Source organism: Rhinatrema bivittatum, chromosome 2, assembly GCF_901001135.1.
Source record: "Rhinatrema bivittatum chromosome 2, aRhiBiv1.1, whole genome shotgun sequence".
In the NCBI taxonomy this organism is placed as follows: Eukaryota; Metazoa; Chordata; class Amphibia; order Gymnophiona; family Rhinatrematidae; genus Rhinatrema; species Rhinatrema bivittatum.
Genome location: NC_042616.1, coordinates 357,934,396 through 357,954,547, shown reverse-complemented (window position 1 = coordinate 357,954,547; position 20,152 = coordinate 357,934,396). Strand labels below are relative to the sequence as shown.

The 20,152-nt window shown below is 45.3% G+C and overlaps 1 protein-coding gene across 1 annotated transcript in view; it reads left to right on the top strand.

The window, feature by feature from the left end:
* The window catches only part of TERT (telomerase reverse transcriptase), a 273,000-nt gene that overhangs the window by 211,546 nt on the left and 41,302 nt on the right, over positions 1 to 20,152 (top strand). Inside the window, exon 13 of the mRNA XM_029589929.1 lies at positions 6,292 to 6,353. Coding sequence (XP_029445789.1) covers positions 6,292 to 6,353 — 62 coding nt within the window. The remainder of the gene's footprint in view (positions 1 to 6,291; positions 6,354 to 20,152) is intronic.

Here is a 20,152-nt window from a genome sequence, read left to right as displayed (position 1 = left end):
GGTTTGTGGAATCTCCGTGTCCAATCCACAAGAAGGCAGCATTGGAAGCTACCCTGGCGAGGCTCCTGTCCTTGAAAGCCATAATCCCAGTACCTGCATGGGAAATGGATTCTGGGCACTATTCCATTTATTTCATGGTACCCAAGAAAGAGGGCACTTTCCGACCCGTCCTGGACCTCAAGTCAGTCAACCGATACTTAAAGGTCCGGAGGTTTCGCATGGAAACTCTGCGCTCAGTCAAGACCGCAGTACAGCCAGGGGAATTCCTCACGGCCTTAGACTTGTCAGAAGCCTACCTGCATATCCCGATCCATTGGGATCATCAGCGCTACCTACGCTTCAAGGTTCTGGGACGGCACTTCCAATTCAGGGCTTTGTCCTTCGGGTTAGCCACGGACCTTCACCAAGGTGATCGTAGTGGTAGCAGCGGCGCTCAGAAGGGAAGGAATCCTTGTCCATCCCTACCTAGACGATTGGCTGATCAGGGCGAAATCGCGAGAGGAGAGCCATCGGGCAACCAACAGAGTGATCGCCCTTCTGGAGAGCCTGGGATGGGTAGTCAACCTAAGCAAGAGTTGCCTACAGCCTTCCCAATCACTGGAATACCTGGGAGTCTGGTTCGACACCCAGGCAGACAGTCAACCTAACCACCAAGAGAAGGTTAAAGCTCCAGACCCGTCTACGGTCCTTGATGGGAGCCAGCCGGCCCATAGCCTGGGATTACCTGCAGGTTCTCGGTCTCATGGCATCCACTCTGGAAGTGGTACCATGGGCAAGGGCCCATATGAGACCATTACAACACTCCCTCCTCTCTCGGTGGAGCCCACCTTTACAGAACTACACCGTGCATCTACCTCTACCCGCCAGAGTGCGGACCCAGCTACGGTGGTGGTTGCAGCCCAACCACACGAGCAGGGGGTCGAAGATGTCCTCCCCCACGTGGACTCTGCTCACCACAGATGCCAGCCTGAGCGGATGGGGAGCACACTGCGAAGAGCTCACCGCCCAAGGGTGGTGGAACAGAGAAGAGTCAGGGTGGAACATCAACCGTCTAGAGGCACGGGCAGTCCGATTAGCCTGCCTGCGATTTGCTCACAGACTGAGGAACAGAGCAGTCAGAGTGATGTCCGACAACGCCACCACGGTGGCATACATCAACCGACAGGGCAGAACCAGAAGCCAACAGGTGTCCATAGAGATAGTCCCGCTGATGGCTTGGGCAGAGGCGAATCTCCAGGACATCTCCGCCATCCACATTGCCGGAAGGGACAACACCACAGCAGACTTCCTCAACAGGGAATGCCTAAATCCGGGAGAATGGCAGCTGTCCCCCATAGCCTTCCAGATGATTGTGGATCAGTGGGGGATGCCGGACATGGACCTACTAGCAGACAGGTCCAATGCTCAGGTACCCAGATATTTCAGCCGCAAGCGAGATCCATTCTCTCACGGGATCGACGCCCTGGTTCAGCCATGGCCTCCAGGGACTGCTATACGCCTTTCCTCCGTGGCCCCTGCTGGGCGCTCTTATTCACAAGATTCAGAGACACGGCGGCCTAGTTCTTCTAGTGGCACCAGACTGGCCAAGAAGACCCTGGTACGCGGACATGAGAAGACTGCTGACAGGGGAGCCTCTTCCCCTGCCTCCTTTCAGGGACCTGCTATGTCAAGGTCCCATCCTCCACGAGGATCCGGCTCAATTCTCTCTTACGGTCTGGTCATTGAGAGGGCTAGACTGAAGAAAAGAGGTTACTCGGAGCCGGTGATAGATACGCTCCTACGAGCCCGCAAGTTTTCCACGTCCCTCACCTACATAAGGATCTGGAGAGTATTTGAAGCCTGGTGCGACACTCATGGCACCAATCCACATGTGACCACAATCCTATTGTTCTGGATTTCCTGCAGGATGGGCTTCAGAAGGGTCTCTCCCTAAGCTCCATCAAGGTTCAGGTGGCTGCGCTGTCTTGCTACGGTCCCAGGTGGGATGGCAAGACCATTGCCACGCACCCAGATGTTTCCCGCTTCCTGAAAGGAATCAAGCACATTCGTCCGCCACTGAAGTGGCCAGTGCCCCTGTGGAACCTCAACATAGTTTTGGATTTCCTCGCGGGATCCACCTTCAGACCCCTCCGGGGCCTGTCTCTCCGTTCACTAACTTTGAAGATGGTGTTCTTACTGGCAGTGTATTCAGCACGCTGCATCTCAGAGCTACAAGCGCTGTCCTGCCGTGATCCCTTTCGCAGGCTCACTCCAGAGGCTATCCATCTTCACACGGTTCCCTCCTTCTTGCCTAAAGTAGTTTCACAATTTCACCTCAATCAAACCATATCCTTGCCAACCACGGCAGGTTTGAAGAAGTCGGAAGAAGGGCGTTTGCTACGCCATCTCGACATCGGCAGGTTGCTGCCCAGATACCTGGAAATGACAGAAGCAGTACGAAAGACGGACCATTTGTTCGTCCTTCACAGCGGGAAGAAACAAGGAGAAGCGGCCTCACGGCCCACCGTCGCCCGCTGGATCAAAGAAGTTATCAGAGCAGCCTACGTAGAGTCCGGGAAGCCTCCGCCTCTACAAGTCAAGGCTCATTCCACCAGAGCGCAGGCGGCCTCTTGGGCAGAATCTAGGATGCTGTCGCCCACGGAGATATGTAAGGCGGCAACGTGGTCCTCCATCCATACCTTCTCCAGATTTTACCGTCTGGACGTCCAGGCCCGGGAGGACACAGCATTTGCGAGGGCAGTCCTACGCGGTCCTCAGGCAGCCTCCCACCCAGTCAGGGAGTAGCTTTTGTACATCCCACTTGTTCTGAGTCCAGCTGCTACACACTAGGAAATGTTGAGATTACTTACCTGATAATCTCCTTTTCCTTAGTGTATGCAGATGGACTCACCATCCCACCCGGCTGCCAGTATACATGGGTTCCACCAATTCAAGGTGAGGCATGTCATTTCTTACGCGAGAGCGTCCACTCTACCAGGTGTCGACGCCTTCCGGTTGGGAGCGCTGGCGGTCTCCAGCTACTATCAATCGGTCAGGGGAATCCTGTTTCATTAACTAATTGATCGGTCAGTACACATATATCCACAACAGCTTTTGCAAGGAAGATTACTGAGTTGCTTCACTTCCTGTGGGGGTATATGTACCCGTGCTTTCGTCAGATCCGTCTCCAACTGCTAGCACGAGCACACTATACCCACTTGTTCTGAGTCCATCTGCATACACTAAGGAAAAGGAGATTATCAGGTAAGTAATCTCAACATTTATTAGCTGCCTTACTGACTATTTAAAACAGAAACACACTAAATATACCCTAATAGTTAACTTCTCCCCAATACTTTTGAAAAATTTCCCAAGCAGAACTTACTGATTCCTTTCAGCCACCAGCAAGGTGATCCTCTCCTCTCAGTGCTCCCACTGAGAGGAGAGTGTAAAACAGTTTTATTCAGACACTTTGCAGATAGCACTCTTAGGCATTCCTGTGGGCATGTTTTGATTTGGAGAAGAGTTTTAATTCTACATTTTATTTTTTGTACAAAAAGTAGTAGTAAAGGCCAGTGCAAACATCAGTGGGTACCAAGTACATGTGTTATTTTCACTTGAGGTCACTTGGTGGGAAATAGACTTTGATTCTCTAAGGTAGGAAAAGATAGCATTTGTTTTTGCCAGTGATAGAACTGTGAATTTGTAAAGTCACTTACTTGATCTGAGATGTGAAAATACTGGTTCCTAGATATCTAGATCAGTGGTTTTTAACCTTTCTTCCTTCATGACACACCTGACAGATGATACTCACATGCGTGACACATTGCATATTATATTTAACAGGTATACTAAAAAAAAATAATTCTAGATATTTTATTGTTGAAAATGATGCAGGAGAAAGATAACATATTCTTTAATTTCAATAACTGATTATAAAATATCATTATTAAATGTTTTTTTCATAAAAAATTTAATCTTTGCTTACTACATCAGTGAGAAATCTGGGACTGATATGCATATGCAGTACAGTTTTTCTATACAGACCTGTTAGGTCATTTTGTGCTAAATGCAACTGTAATTTTTATTATGTATGTTTTATCTTGTAAAACTCTCATGCATTTCACTGTCAACCTCAGAAAGTTCTGACCTCTTCTGGATTTTATATAGAGCAGAGTTAGGAAATTTCCCCTTTCAACTCACCATGCAAAAATTATATTAAAATTCTGATATCCTCTTAGTAATAGTACTTCAGAATCCCTTTCCTGCCAGCCATTGTGTGAAATAACATGAAAACCTGCTAAAAAAAAACCATTTAGAAATTATATAGCATACCATTCATAGCATAAGAGTACTAACACCCAGGACTTGAACAGCAACAACCTTGCCTATGAAAAAGCAAGACCGCAAATATAGAACACAGTACACTTACTATTGGAAAAACAAAGAAAGCCAGACTGCTCTAGAATCTATATCCTAGTTAGCAGAATCCCTCACCTCTGTCAGACATGCAGACTGACTCTTATCTAATACAGAATAAAAGGCCATAAATTATAAACAAGCGTACAGAGAAAAACTGAAACTCCAAGAAGTGGGGGCGGGAGGTGCAGCAGGATCCCAGCATGCCTGCATCATTTCTGGCTTGGATTGGTGGTGGCAGTGATTGCCAGCGTTGAGGGAAAAGCAGCAACAGGGAGCGGTGATGAGGAATTTTAAGGACCAGCTCTTTACTCTGCACTCTCCTCAAGCAGCAAGCACCTGTGGCTGTTGTAGAAAGCATAGGCTTGCTATGTCAAATTTTTGGTGACATACTGGTTGAGAACCACTGATCTAGATAGTAGTTTAATCTCCATACCCTCCCCCCCCCACCCCTGGGTCATTTTTTTGATATATAGATTATCACACCCACTGGGAGGAATGTCTTCAAAATAATCCAGTCTCTTTAAATAACAGTTCAATTAACCCTGCTTGACTAATTTTAATCCTGTTGCTGGTCATTCACTAACTAACATTCCTCTAATTTTGAGCTCTCCAGCCTTACCCATCACTGTCAGAGGTCCTAGAGCCCCCCCCCCCCCTCACCTCTATTCCTCCAGTCCTCCCACCCCCTCACTACAGAGGAAGACGTCACCCTGCTCCTGCAATTCCTCAATTTCCCTAAGCAGTAAACCACAGCCAGTGCAGTAGAGGCTGCTGAAGTGCCCATTCCTCAGCCTCACTGGTCCTCCTCTTCATGGCTGGAATCAGCCCACTCTTCTTTGCCTCAGTGGAGAGGGAATGGGGAAACAGAATGAATTTGTTTCTAGCTTTACTCTGGGGCCTGAAACCTACATCTACCTGATTCTTTGCTCTGTGTTGTGGGCTCTGCTCCGCCTCCTCCAGGGGCAGGGACCAGAACTGATCTATGTTGCCATTTCTGCTCTGCTTCCACGGAAGGGGTTGGGGGTGACAGAAAACCAGAGGTGGCCTGCATCGCCGGCTCTGCTCTGCCTCTTGGGTTTGAAAAGATATGTTGGAACACTCTTCTAGGTTGTTCCACCAAAAATAAAGTTCCAGTTGAGTGAATGTATATGTAAACCATACCTGCTCAAAGTTTGTAACCGGGGGGGGGGGGGTGGCTGCAGGACTCTCTTACCCTGACAAAGGCATGGCATTTAATTTCAAAAGCCACTAGAAAATTCCATTTTGTCAGTCAGGTTCTCATAGTTCTCAGCCCTCTCTCTCCCTTAGTTCTAAAAATTGGAAGAGATACTAATGGGACTCTGGGTGCCTTCTAGCTCTTCTTTTGACCATACAAATCCTTTCTCTGTCTGCATGGCCTGCTCTGCAGAGGCAAGTGCGCCATACAGCATTTTGATTAGTGTAGTTGTGCCTTGTACTGGAAAGGGTTTGTAAACACTGCAGTAGTAAGAAGGATTTTAGGTAGATATGGCTAAATAGCGTGAATTTTACAGCAATAGAAAGCATTTGTGGTGCTGAAAAGAAAATGATACATGATTTTCCTAGGCACACATAAATAAAAGAATTACTGTGGTTGAAAAATTCATTTTAAAAACCACAAAATGACTTTGTTCATGAAGACTGCAAAGCCCTAGACACTGAAGGAGTGTATTTTTAATTAATGGCTTCATATTTGTCATTTATTAAATACAGCACTGATTATCTCTGGTACATACAGAACAACATGAACTGGATCTCAAGTGGTTTTTGGAGATCTGATTTTTTAAATTAGTATTTCCATTCATGCAATACTATATTGTTTTTAATGGAAAAAGCCCCCTGTTCTAATTGATTTTTCTATTGCTTTTACAGGTAAATAGACTTCAAACGGTTTATACAAACATCTATAAAATATTTTTGTTGCAGGCTTACAGGTAAGTTTGTTCTAACAGTGATTTTTTTTTTTTACTTTTTATTTTATGCATAGGAAGGACATTAACATAAATCATGACTATTATGATTCAGACCAATGTTTTACAACAATTTTAGATATACAGCACTTGTATCAAGAAAAGACATTTTGCTATAACACCTGATGGCCCCAGAAACCTAGGAACCTGCATTCCTTGAGCTGACATACTTGGTGTATGGCTCCCCATTCTATCATACAAGTATGCCTTCTTTCGAAGGGAGACAGTCAGCTTTTCCACCACTGCTACATTGTGCACCTGTTTGTGCCAATGTGACATAAATGGCTCCGATTTCCAGTGTGTGGCTATGCTGAACCTGGCTGCATGATTCAGATGGTTACACAGCTATGCTGTGCTCCTGCTAGCGTCATGTCAGACCAGAGCCCAAGAAGGCAAATGGTAGGCTTGAGATTTATCTGGCATCCCAGAATGTCCGTGATCCTCCACCCCACCCTCCCCCAGAAAGTCCTCACTTGAGGGCATCACCCCCAAACATAGGTAGGAGCCCTCCTCTCCGCACTGTCAAACACAATGGGGAGGAAAATGGAGAAACCCTTGCAAAGAATAGGGGGTACCTAGGAGTTCTCCTAAGCATCTTATACATAAGTTCTGACTTGTGGCTACATATGGATATCTTATGTGCCTTTTCCATATTATGCTCCAGTCTTTATATCCCAACCGTGTTCCCAAATCCCTGTTGCAGCTGACGCTCAGCCTACCCATTGGGTCCAACTTCTCCAACATTGAGATAGAAACTTTGTAAATCAAGGAGATCACCTTCCTCCCGGTTCCCTGTCCCAGGAAAACCCCCTCAGTCCTGCAAATGTACCCTTTAATGTTTTCATATGTTTCCCTGGATGACTCCTGCAGCTCTTCAAAGGAGAGCCATCCCACTTCATCCTACAACTGTCCCAAGAAGTGTAAGCTGGCCCTCCACCAGTGTGCAGTGGCATTGTGAAAGGTGGATTGCCCCTCAACACAGTCAGCGGTGTCAGAATACCCACCCATTTCCACTGAGCTCCTGCACGTTCCACTCCACACCTGAATTGTATGCGCCACAATCAGACTTGATCTGGTGGCCAGCCTTGCCTATGCTGAGGCAGGTTGCATAAACGGTAAGAGCGGGCAAGTCCACCCCTTCCATGACCCCGGCCTCTAGAGAGCCAGGATTGTGAATAATCCCTGCTCAGCCAATCTTTAATGCAAGCCAGGCGGGCAGCCAATGATATTTAACCTGTTTAACATCACTGACTTGAGTTACAAGGAATCTTGTTTAAATGTTCTTTTCATTTTAACCTTGAAACGTATTTGATCCATTTTTTATATATATATATATATTTATTTATTTATTTGTTTGTTTATTTATTTATTTAGAGTTTCTTCTATACCAATAGCCGTTTGCATATCGTATCGGTTTACATACAACTAAGAACTTTTGGGCATGGCCCTTACATAGAACAAATGCTCGTAGTTTGGGCAATAAAATCCCAGAGCTGCAAGCCCTAATGGTGGAGGCGGACTTGGACGTTGTTGCTGTCACGGAAACGTGGTTTACGGAATCTCATGACTGGGATACAGCAATACCGGGCTATAACTTGTTAAGGAAAGGGGGAGGAGTGGCTCTTTATGTCAGAAACAATATCCAAGCATCGGAGCTGCAAGGAAGATTTGGCAATGAAGAAGCACTATGGGCCAACCTAAAAAAAGATGGTTGACAGGCCTCCAAACCAAAAAGATGATCTGGACAGAGATCTCGTTAATGACATCCACAGGATAGGAAAGAAGGGAGAGGTGGTGATCGTTGAAGACTTTAATATGCCAGATGTAGACTGGAGAATCCCATCTGCAGAATCTAATAATAGTAGAGAAATAGTGGATGCCCTGCAAGTAGCTTTGTTCAAACAAATGGTTATGGAACCCACAAGAGAAGGAGCAATACTTGACTTAGTGCTCACTAATGGAGATAATATCTCTGATGTCCAGGTGGGCGCCCACCTCAGCACCAGTGATCATCAATCGGTATGGTTTAATATCACAAAAAAGATACGGAAAAGAAGCATAAAAACCCGAGTTCTGCAGTTCAAAAACACAAACTTTGATGAAATGGGGACGTACCTGGAGGAAGAACTAAAAGGCTGGGAGAATGTGAGAGATGTGGATCAACAGTGGACCAATCTAAAAGGAGCAATTGCCAAGTCAACTAATCTATATGTTAGAAAAGTAAAGAAAAGCAAAAGAAAAATGAAACCTATCTGGTTCTCAAAGGAGGTGGCTGACAAAATAAAGGCTAAAAGAACAGCGTTCAAGAAATACAAAAGATCCCAAAGAGAGGAGCACAAAGAAGAATATCTGGTAGAACTGAGGGAGACGAAGAAATTAATCAAGAGAGCAAAAAGTCAAGCAGAAGAGAGGATTGCCAAGGAAGTAAAGAGAGGTGACAAAACATTTTTCAGATACATCAGTAGTATAGTGAAATTGAAAGATAGAAAGGATCAATGTGTGGAAAGAGACGAAGAAATGGCAGAAATATTAAACGAATACTTCTGTTCTGTGTTCACTAAGGAGGACCCTGGAGAAGGACCATCCCTAGTTAACAAGAAACTGGAGAGGAGTGGAGTAGATGTAACTTCATTTACAGTAGAAAATGTATGGGAAGAGCTGGGGAAACTGAAAGTAGACAAAGCCATGGGACCTGATGAGGTTCATCCCAGGATACTGAGGGAGCTCAGAGATGTGCTGGCGGGTCCGCTGTGTGACCTGTTCAATAGATCCCTAGAAACGGGAGTGGTGCCGAGTGATTGGAGAAGAGCTGTGGTGGTTCCGCTTCACAAGAGTGGGAACAGAGAGGAGGCTGGTAACTACAGACCGGTTAGCCTCACTTCAGTTGTGGGAAAAGTAATGGAGTCACTGTTGAAAGAGAGAATAGTGAACTATCTACAGTCGGGAGAATTGCTGGACCAGAGGCAGCATGGATTCACCAGGGGAAGATCCTGTCAGACAAATCTGATTGACTTTTTTGACTGGGTAACCAAGGAATTGGATCAAGGAAGAGCACTCGATGTCATCTACTTGTATTTCAGCAAAGCTTTTGATACGGTCCCGCACAGGAGACTGGTGAATAAAATGAGAAGCTTAGGAGTGAGTGCCGAGGTGGTGACCTGGAATGCAAACTGGTTGACGGACAGAAGACAATGTGTGATGGTAAATGGAGCTCTCTCTGAAGAGAGGGAGGTTTTAAGTGGTGTACCACAAGGATCGGTGTTGGGACCGGTCCTGTTCAATATATTTGTGAGCGACATTGCGGACGGGATAGAAGGTAAGGTTTGTCTTTTTGCGGATGACACTAAGATCTGCAACAGAGTGAACACGCCGGAAGGAGTGGAGAGAATGAGACGGGATTTAAGGAAGCTGGAAGAGTGGTCGAAGATATGGCAGCTGAGATTCAATGCCAAGAAGTGCAGAGTCATGCATATGGGGAGTGGAAATCCAAATGAACTGTATTCGATGGGGGGAGAAGGGCTGATGTGCACGGAGCAGGAGAGAGACCTTGGGGTGATAGTGTCTAACGATATGAAGTCTGCGAAACAATGCGACAAGGCGATAGCAAAAGCCAGAAGAATGCTGGGCTGCATAGAGAGAGGAATATCGAGTAAGAAAAGGGAAGTGATTATCCCCTTGTACAGGTCCTTGGTGAGGCCTCACCTGGAGTACTGTGTTCAGTTCTGGAGACCGTATCTACAAAGAGACAAGGACAAGATGGAAGCGGTACAGAGAAGGGCGACCAGGAAGGTGGAGGGTCTTCATCGGATGACATACGAGGAGAGATTGAACAATCTAAATATGTACTCCCTGGAGGAAAGGAGGAGCAGGGGTGATATGATTCAGACTTTCAGATACTTGAAAAACTTTAACGATCCAAAGACAACGACAAACCTTTTCCGTCAGAAAAAAATCAGCAGAACCAGAGGTCACGAGCTGAGGCTCCAGGGAGGAAGACTAAGAACCAATGTCAGGAAGTATTTCTTCACGGAAAGGGTGGTGGATGCCTGGAATGCCCTTCCGGAGGAAGTGGTGAAGTCTAAAACTGTGAACGACGTCAAAAGGGCATGGGATAAACACTGTGGATCCATCAAGTCTAGAGGGCGTGAATAAAGAGGAGGCATTCAAACACTGCACGGAGCGGCAGTAGCCACAGAGGCATTCAAACACTGCACGGAGCGGCAGAAGCCACAGAGGCATTCACAGAGCGGGATGCCAGTGGCCAGTAGTTGGTGTTCCACCTTCACGGAGCGGAAGGATGGAGGACTGCTATCTCAAAAAAAAAAAACCAAACAAACAAAAAAATAAAAACAGGGGTGGGTAAGAGTATGGTGTAAGGATGTGGCCTGCTTGTTACAGCGGTTGCTACCCCTAATTGAGCTGGACATTCACTTGGATGCAGATACGGCGCTGCTCTCTAATTGGTGGTGGGGTGGAGGGGAATTAGGGCTGGAGGGTACTGGAAGCCAATAGTAACAGGTGGGAGAGAAAAAAAGGGGAAAAAATGGATAAAGTGCGTAGCTTGCTGGGCAGACTGGATGGGCATTTGGTCTTCTTCTGCCGTCATTTCTATGTTTCTATGTAATTGCATGAGAAAAATGAAACAGTAAAAATATCAAAAATGTTGAAAACGAGGGACTATATAAAACTGGGCATCTTAGGCAGATACAAGTAAAATAACTATATGTTAATACGATGAATTATATAGTATGGGGTATCATGCTAAAATACTGGATTACAATATACAAGAGACTATAATACAAGGTACAGAGAGTCATGGTTATTCCAAAGCAGCGCTAGCGGTCAGTTGCAATGAGATAAAAGAGGAAGTCTGAGCTGACATTCTGGTTACGTACAGTTCATGGGTGGTGAATTGCAAAGAGATAATAGAAAAAAGTCTGAGTTGACATGCTGGTTACATAAAAGATTGATGAGAGGATCCAGGAGAACACAATGGGGATAATAGCAAACACGATAGAGTGAGAACGCTACGCGAGCATAAGGGTTCCTAGGGGGAAGGAGGGTAGAAAGTAGTGGGAAGAAGCGGCAAAGTGTTGAATACGGTAAGAAGTATTTAGGGGAAGAACAGAGGTCAGTGGTGGGGGAGAGAATCAGTTGCAAGCATTCATATAAATGATTGCCAGCTGTTAGGTATTCTTCGTGGCGAGGGAAGAGAGTGAGGGGTAGGCCTGAAGGAGCAACCATGTTTTTTAAATTTTTTTTTAAATTTAGGAGTGGAGGTCTCTGTGCGTAAATCAGGAGGCAGGGAATTCCATAGGGTAGGGCCAGCAAGGGAAAAGGCTCTGTTCATAGTAGAGGTAAGTTTGATGGATTTGATTGAGGGTGTGCGGAGAGTTCCTTGGAGGGTAGGGTGAGTAGGTTTTGTGGTTGTGCGAGGAAGGAGCGGAGGGTTGATCCAGTGGAGGTTTTCATTTGTAAGGCTTTTATGGATGAGGGAAAGTGCTTTGTAAAGTATTCGTGATTGTATTGGAAGCCAGTGAAGTTCGATAAGTGTTGATGTGATGTGGTCTCTTTTTTGGAGCTTGAAAGAGTACGTGCCACGGCGTTTTGTAAGAGTTGTAACGGTTTAGTATACGTTGAAGGGAGGCCAAGGAGGAGAGCGTTACAGTAGTCTATATTAGAAAAAATAATAGACTGAAGAACTGTGCGAAAATCAGAGAAGTGTAGTAAAGGTCTGAGTTTTTTAATCGTTTGTAGCTTGAAATAGCAGTCTCTTATGATAGTTAATAAAGGGTTTAAAAGTGAGTTTGTTGTCAATGAGAGCACCCAGGTTGCGAGTGTGTGATGGGAAGGAAGTAGAGGAGTGAGAGAGGGGGATAGGGGGAGAAGGATGTTTGTTGGAAATGATGAGGAGTTCAGTTTTTTGGGGGTTGAGGGCAAAGTGCATGTCTGTGAGGAGTTGGTTGATGGATGAAAGGCAGGATTCCCAGTTTTGGAGGGCGGTTTGGAGGGAGTCAGAAAAGGGGAAGAGAATTTGCACATCATCTGCGTAGATGAAGTGTTTGGTACCAAGATTGGTGAGAAGAGTGGTAAGGGGAAGCATGTAAATGTTAAAGAGGGTAGAGGAGAGAGAGGAGCCCTGGGGGACGCCCTGATGAAGACTGATAGGTTCAGATTCAGTGTTATTAGTTACGACAGTGAAATAGCGATTTTGAAGATAGAATTGTATCCAGGAGAGTGCAGTTCCAGAAATCCCAATACTTCTGAGGATGTTGATGAGGATAGAGTGATTGACAGTGTCAAACGCAGCAGAGATGTCCAACATGGCAATCAGATAAGAGGAACTCGAATCGATTCCTTTGATTAAGGTGTCAGTATGCGAGAGTAGTAAGGTTTCAGTACTAAGATGCTTCCTGAAACCATATTGTGTTGAGGGAAGAATGTTGTGTTGTTCAAGGTAGAGAGAAAGGCGAAAGTTGACTAGTTTTTCAAGGATTTTAGCTAGGAGGGGTAGGTTGGAAACAGGTCTGAAATTGGAAAGAGTGGAGGGATCAAGATTAGGTTTTTTGAGGATGGGTTTAACCACTGCTTGTTTGAGAAAATTGGGGATTGTGCCTTGCTCCAAGGAGCAGTTGCAGATGTTACACAGGGGTTTGGCAATTTCTTTGGGAATGGATAGGAGAAGTTTAGAGGGGATGGTTTCAGAGGGATGTGAGGATGGTCTCATCTTTCTTAGGATGTTCTCTATTTCCAACGAGGAAGATGAATCAAACGTGGATAGGGTAGCTGAGAAGTTGAGGATAGGAAGAATCACTTTATTGGTGTTATGAGAGAATTGTGCAGTGAGGGAAGAAACTTTATCTTTAAAGAAGTGTGCTAATTCATTACAGCGATTCTTGGAGGTAGTTGTTAGAGGTTGTGTAGGGGAGGAGCTGGTAAGGTCAGCAATCATAGAAAAAAGGGCCTTGGGATTGTATTGTAGACCATGTATCTTTCTAGCATAGTGTTTCTGTATTCGTGCATGCGTTGATAATAGGTCGTTTTGGTTGCAGGGGAGGGGTGCTTGCGCCAGTACCTTTCTGCAGCTCTAAGATGTGTTTTGAGAATTCTGAGATCAGGTGTGAACCAGGGTTTTCTATTTAGACGGGTCGGATTGATAGTTTTAGTTGTTACGGGGCAGAGCTTGTTGGCAATGTTGCGGGTGAGGTCGACCCAGGAGGAAAAGGCATTGTCTGGTGATGAGAGGTCAAGTTGGTTAGCTATGTCAGAGCATGCTTGTGTGAGGGTTCCAAGGTGCAGGTTTTGCGGTATTTAAAGGAAAGAGGTTGTGATGGAAGGGTAGGGGATGATTGCGGTAGTGCCAGAGTGGTTTGGATAATGGAGTGATCAGACCATGGAACTGTCAGACATGATGGGGAATTGATTATATTGACAGTGGAGTTGATGAAGATAAGATCCAAGGTGTGACCAGCTTTATGGGTCAACATCTGTAAGGAATCTAGAATAAAACCTTGGCTGCGTTGAAATGAACCTTTACAATATTTATTAACCTGTTCTTGCTTGGTTAACAAAACGTAAAATGTCATCATGCCTCTGTATCGCTCCATGGTGAGACCGCACATTTAATACGGTGTACAGTTCTGGTTGCCGCATCTCAAAAAAGATAGTTGTGATGGAGAAGGTACAGAGAAGGGCATCCAAAATGATAAGGGATGGAACAACTCCCCTATGAGGAAGGGCTGAAGAGGTTAGGGCTATTCAGCTTGGAGAAGAGACAGCTGAGGGGGAATTAAATAGAGGTCGTTAAGATCATGAGAGGTCTTGAACGAGTAGATATGAATCAGTTATTTACATTTTCGGATGATAGAAGGACTAGGGGGCATTCCATGAAGTTAGCAAGTAGCACATTTAAGACTAATCGGAGAAAATTCTTTTTCACCCAGCACACAATTAAGCTCTGGAATTTGTTGCCAGAGGACGTGGTTAGTGCAGTTAGTGTAGCTGGGCTCAAAAAAGGTTTGGATAAGTTCTTGGAATAGAAGTCCATTAACTGCTATTAATCAAGTTTACTTAGGGATTAGCCCCTGCTGTTAATTGCATCAGTAGCATGGGATCTTCTTGATGTTTGGGTACTTGCCAGGTTCCTGTGGCCTGGTTTGGCCTCTGTTGGAAACAAGATTCTGGGCTTGATGGGCCCTTGGTCTGACTCAGCATGGCAATTTCTTATGTTCTTATCACACCTTTTTTTTTTTTTAACCTCGAATTTCTTAATTGTCTTTCTAAGGCAAAATCTCAGGACTTTGTCCTGTGGTCTTTGTACTGATTAAACTTTGAATTCCTCTTGCTATTAGTAGCTATTAGGACTTCATATCTGAATAAGGTTTGTAAACATTTACTGGTGTTGAGTTAATGCTTAATTTCACTTACTGGAAAATAAAATTTGAAGGCAATGAATAGCCAGCTGATGAAGATAGTAAGATGTAATCTTTAATCATGCTGTTTTGGGCTCAATTCTAAATCTATAAGGGATTTCTGGGCTTTAATTTCTCATATTTTCATGTTTTTGGCAATAAAAGCTATGCCTTTTTTTTAATAACTAACACTCAAGAATTTCAACAAAAACCTGCCAGCATAGATCTGGCTCTACTAACTTGAGGTGCAAGTGCTATTATGCACTACTGCATACCACATCATGCCACGTCTCCCTACTGTTTTTCTCATTGCTCTGTTTTATTTGTTTTCTTTGCTTCACTCTTATCCAGCTTCTAATGTAATCTAGAGTTTATATACCACATTTCTGGTTCATCAAAGGACCACAAAAAGAATAATCACATAATCATTTATATGATACTGTCATGGTCTGGTTGGCTGGAGTTGGGGAGTACCCCACAAAAGTGGTACAGGACCGCAGGACAGGACTGGAGCAGGACTTCTGCCTACCTACCCCTCCCCTGAACGTTGGGTCCTTGGGTTCTGGGGGTCGGTAGGACTTGTCTCCTGCTGAACATCATAGCTAGAGTCAAGCACAGGCTGAGAGTTGTAACCAGTACAAGCTGGGAGTTGGGTCCTTGCATTGGCTGGGAGCTGGGTCCAAGTACAGACTGGGCTGGAGACCAGGCTGGAGTTGAGGGCAAGGCCAGAACTAGAGGCAAGGGCAAGGTCTGGGAATACATACAAGGGACTGGACTAGACAAGGATAGGACTGGACAGGCAACAGGAAACAAGGAAGCCCTACAGGGCATGAGACTGGTCAGGCTAACTTTAGTAGTCCCAGAGGTCACAAATCAGGGCAGAGAGGCCCAGGATGTCACAGAGCAAGGCAAGGAAGCCTGGAAGGCTAGAAAGTATAGCAAGGACTTAATATAGGCCACAGAGCAAGATAAGAGGCCAAGAGAGGCCACAAGGGTAAGACAAGAGACCCGGATAGACCACAAGGCAAAAGAGGAGGCCTAGATAGTCTACAAGGCAAGGTAGAATAGTGAGAAGGAGATGGCCAGGTCAAGGAGCTGTGGTGACTCAATGAAGAGGCCCCGAGGAACTGGATAGACTGGTTTAAGTAGGCCTGGGGCTGAGGCATCAAGTAATCAGTGAAGTAGTGACTAATGCAGCTGTGAGTGGGGCTCGCTGAGGAATCCTGGTGGAGGGGAGGCTGCAGATCAGGCAATATCATGGCATGGAGAGTGATTAGGCGAAACTATGACAGATGCATTATAAATACATATTGCATCAAATATATAATAAATCTATAATCACATACATCCTAAATATGTATGACTCAAGACAGAATCAAATATAATAAATATAAGGAGGATAACTTTCAAACAACTCCATGCAGCCCCATATACTCTTATAGTATTTTAGAATCTTCATAGATGAATTTGCACAGCTTCTAAACTACACCTATCTACACCCTCAAAGTAAGCGTGCACTTCTGTCCTTACACAGATTGAGCATACTGGAGAACTTTTACACGCATTTACGTTTTCATCATGCACAAGCTTCCGGGTATTCCAGGAAAGGCTCATTCCAAGGTAGCGCGCCCCCCCCCAGCAAGAAAGACAAACTTTTCCACCAGACTAGAGTCCCTGGTGGTAACAAATGAGCACGTGCTCTTCTCTATGCAGGTGGGTCAGGCGTAATGAGCAGTGTTGCACAGGGCCTGATGTGGCCTGCAGCAGGAATTCAGTCATTTATTTATTTATTTATTTATTAACTTTTATTTACCGACATTCGTGCAGCACATCATGCCGGTTTACAAAGAACTCAGGTGGGCGATACAATAAAACAATGTACAAAGAATAAAATAAAGTAACAAAAACATAACAATATAACCTTAGAACAAAATACTATTTCTTACGAAAAGGACACTTAACGCGATCGTGATCAAAAGGATAAATTAAGCAGTAGAGGGGGATGTTGTTTCTTCTAGGGTATCCATGGGTGGTGTGAGGGGAAGCGGGGAAAGCATAGGGAGGGGTGGAGAAAGTTCGAGCAGAGGGGGCTGGGAGAGATTAAATTTGGTTTGTGTCAGGATAGGCCTGTCGAAATAGCCATGTTTTGACTCCTTTCTTGAAAATTTGCAGGGATGTCTCTTGGCGTAGGAGGGTGGGGAGGGAGTTCCAGAGGTTGGGGCCAGCGACGGAAAAGGCTCTCTCTCTGGTGTGAGTAGAATGTGCTGCCTTTAGAGATGGGGTGTGTAGAGTCATGCAGCCTCCTGCTTCCACAGGGTAAGTACATTGTGGGAAATAGGAAGGTGGGTGGGGGTTGGAAAGGATTAATTAGAGTGGGGAAGCAAAGAGGTGAAGTGAAGGGGTGGAGATTCGGGAAAGATTTATGGGGAGGACTGGATGGGTGTGAGCAAAGGCTGGACAGCATATATTATGCATGAAGGGATAGTGAAGAGCGAATGAAACATAGGCTCAAGGATTTATTTAAACTATGGAATCACACTATTGAGGAGGACATAGCACCTACAACATTGAACTATAAGCTCTTTATATAGATTGAGGATCTCAAGAAGGTGGCCTGGGAGCTGCGCCGCAAGGAGGAATGCCTAGACCACCTGTGTGCCAGACAGGAGGAGCCAGGGGTAAATTCCCCTAAACACCCAAAAGGAACATGTCTACCTGGTCACTCTATTTTATGTTTCCATCACAAGCCCCACTATTGTCTTATCAAACAACAAGACCCTGTCTTTACCAATAGCTGCTAGAATCCTTCATGTACATTAAAGTATTCCTTATAAAATACCAGGGTCTTTGGCAGTATTGTTATGATGCAGTAATTTTAGTGTACTCACAGGGCTACTATCGATGTAAGAAGAGTATTGGAATCTAATATCCTTACTTGAGATTGCCATTGCCTCCCTAGCAGCAGAGACTCATTGACTTGTAATAATATGGCCATTGACAGCTTGGAATCCAAGGAACACTTTTACACATTCCTCCCTTCTAAAATAGCCCCTTTCACCTCACCTTTTAACCATGCTGGTAATCATTTTGCCTTCCTCCCACCTTTCTTAATGTGTGGAATACATCTGGATTGCACTTCTAAGATTGTATTTTTAAACAATGTCCATGCCTGTTGTACAGTTATAACCTTTTCAGCTGCACCTTTCATTTTTTTTTCTCTTTTCCTCATTGTATCAGTTTCCCTTTTGAAAAATTAGTGTTAGAGCTGTAGATTTACATATTGTCCCCCTTCCAGTCATTAGTTCAGATTTGATCGTTATGATCACTGTTGCCAAGTGGCCCCATCACCGTTACCTCTCTCACCAAATCCTGCGTTCCACTAAGAATTAAATTTAAAATAGCTCCCGCTCTTATTGGTTCCTGAACCAATTGCTCCATGAAGCAGTCTTTTATTCCATCAAGGAATTTTATGTCTCTAGCATGTCCTGATGTTACACTTACCCAGTCAAGATTGGGGGTAATTGAAATCTCCCATTATTACAGCACTGCCAAATTGGTTAGCTTCCCTGATCTCTTAGCATTTCATCATCTGTCTGATCATTTTGCCCAGGTGGAATGTTGGGAATTATTAGCAAGGGAATGGTGAATAAAATGGAAAATGTCATAATGCCTCTGTAGCGCTCCATGGTGAGACCACATCTTGAATACTGTGTACAGTTCTAGTCGCCGCATCTAAAAAAGATATAGTTGCGATGGAGAAGGTACAGATAAGGGCGACCAAAAATGATAAAGGGGGTGGATCAGCTCCCCTACGGGGAAAGGCTAAAGAGGATAGGACTGTTCAGTTTGGAGAAGAGACGGCTGAGGGGGGATATGATAGAGGTCTTTAAGATCATGAGAGGTTTTGAATGAGTAGATGTGAATCGGTTATTTACACTTTCGAATAATAGGACGACTAGGGGGCATTCCATGAAGCTAGCAAGTAGCACATTTAAGACTAATCGGAGAAAATTCTTTTTCACTCAAAGCATAATAAAGCTCTGGAATTTGTTGCCAGAGGATGTGGTTAGTGCAATTAATGTAGCAGGGTTCAAAAAAGGTTTGGATAAGTTCTTGGAGGAGAAGTCCATTAACGGCTATTAATCAAGTTTACTTAGGGGCGGATTTTCAGACTCCGCGAATAGGCCTACTTTTGTTTGCGCTCCAGGCGCAAACAAAAGTACGCTGGATTTTAGTAGATACGCGCGGAGCCGCGCGTATCTGCTAAAAACCTGGATCGGCGCGCGCAAGGCTATCGATTTTGTATAGCCGGCGCGCGCCAAGCCGCGCTGCCTACCCCCGTTCCCTCCAAGGCCGCTCCGAAATCGGAGCGGCCTTGGAGGGAACGGGGGTAGGCAGGAGGGCGTTAGAGGATTCCTCCAAGGCCACTCCGAAATCGGAGCGGCCTTGGAGGGAATCCTCTAACGCCCTCCCCTCACCTTCCCCTCCCTTCCTCTACCTATCCCCCCCCCCCCGGCCCGTCTACACCCCCCCCCTTACCTTTCTCCGGGGATTTACGCCTCCCGGAGGGAGAAGTAAATCCCCGCGCGCGAGCGGGCCTCCTGCGCGCCGGGCCGCAACCTGGGGACGGGTACGGAGGGCGCGGCCACGCCCCCGGACCGCCCCGGGCCGTAGCCACGCCCCCGTACCCGCCCCCAAAACGCTGCCGACACGCCCCCGACACACCCCCCTCCGAAAACCCCGGGACTTACGCGAGTCCCGGGGTCTGCGCGCGCCGGTAGGCCTCTTTGAATGTAGGCATACCGGCGCGCCGGGCCCTGCTCGCCTAAATCCGCCCGGTTTTGGGCGGATTTAGGCGAGCAGGGCTCTGAAAATCCGCCCCTTAGGGAATAGCCACTGCTATTAATTGCATCAGTAGCAAGGGATCTTCTTAGTGTTTAGGTAATCGCCAGGTTCTTGTGGCCTGGTTTGGCCTCTGTTGGAAACAGGATGCTGGGCTTGATGGACCCTTGGTCTGACCCAGCATGGCAATTTCTTATGTTTTTATGTTCTTAAATATAAACATGCAGACAAAAACTGAAATGGAAACTGCAACAAGCCAGACTCTGTATGCAATGCAGCAGTGGACAAACAGAAAACGTCACCAGTCTTCATAAAATATCAAACAATAAACTAAAAAAATATAAATCATTAATCATAATAGTAAAAACATACTAGAAAGAATAGTTCACAATAGCTGACAAATAGAATATCATCCAAAAATTAAAAACTCTCATATTTTCCATATACCAATAAAATATTTCAGTAGAACAGATACATCAAAGAATACCTAATAATTAAAAATAATAAGGA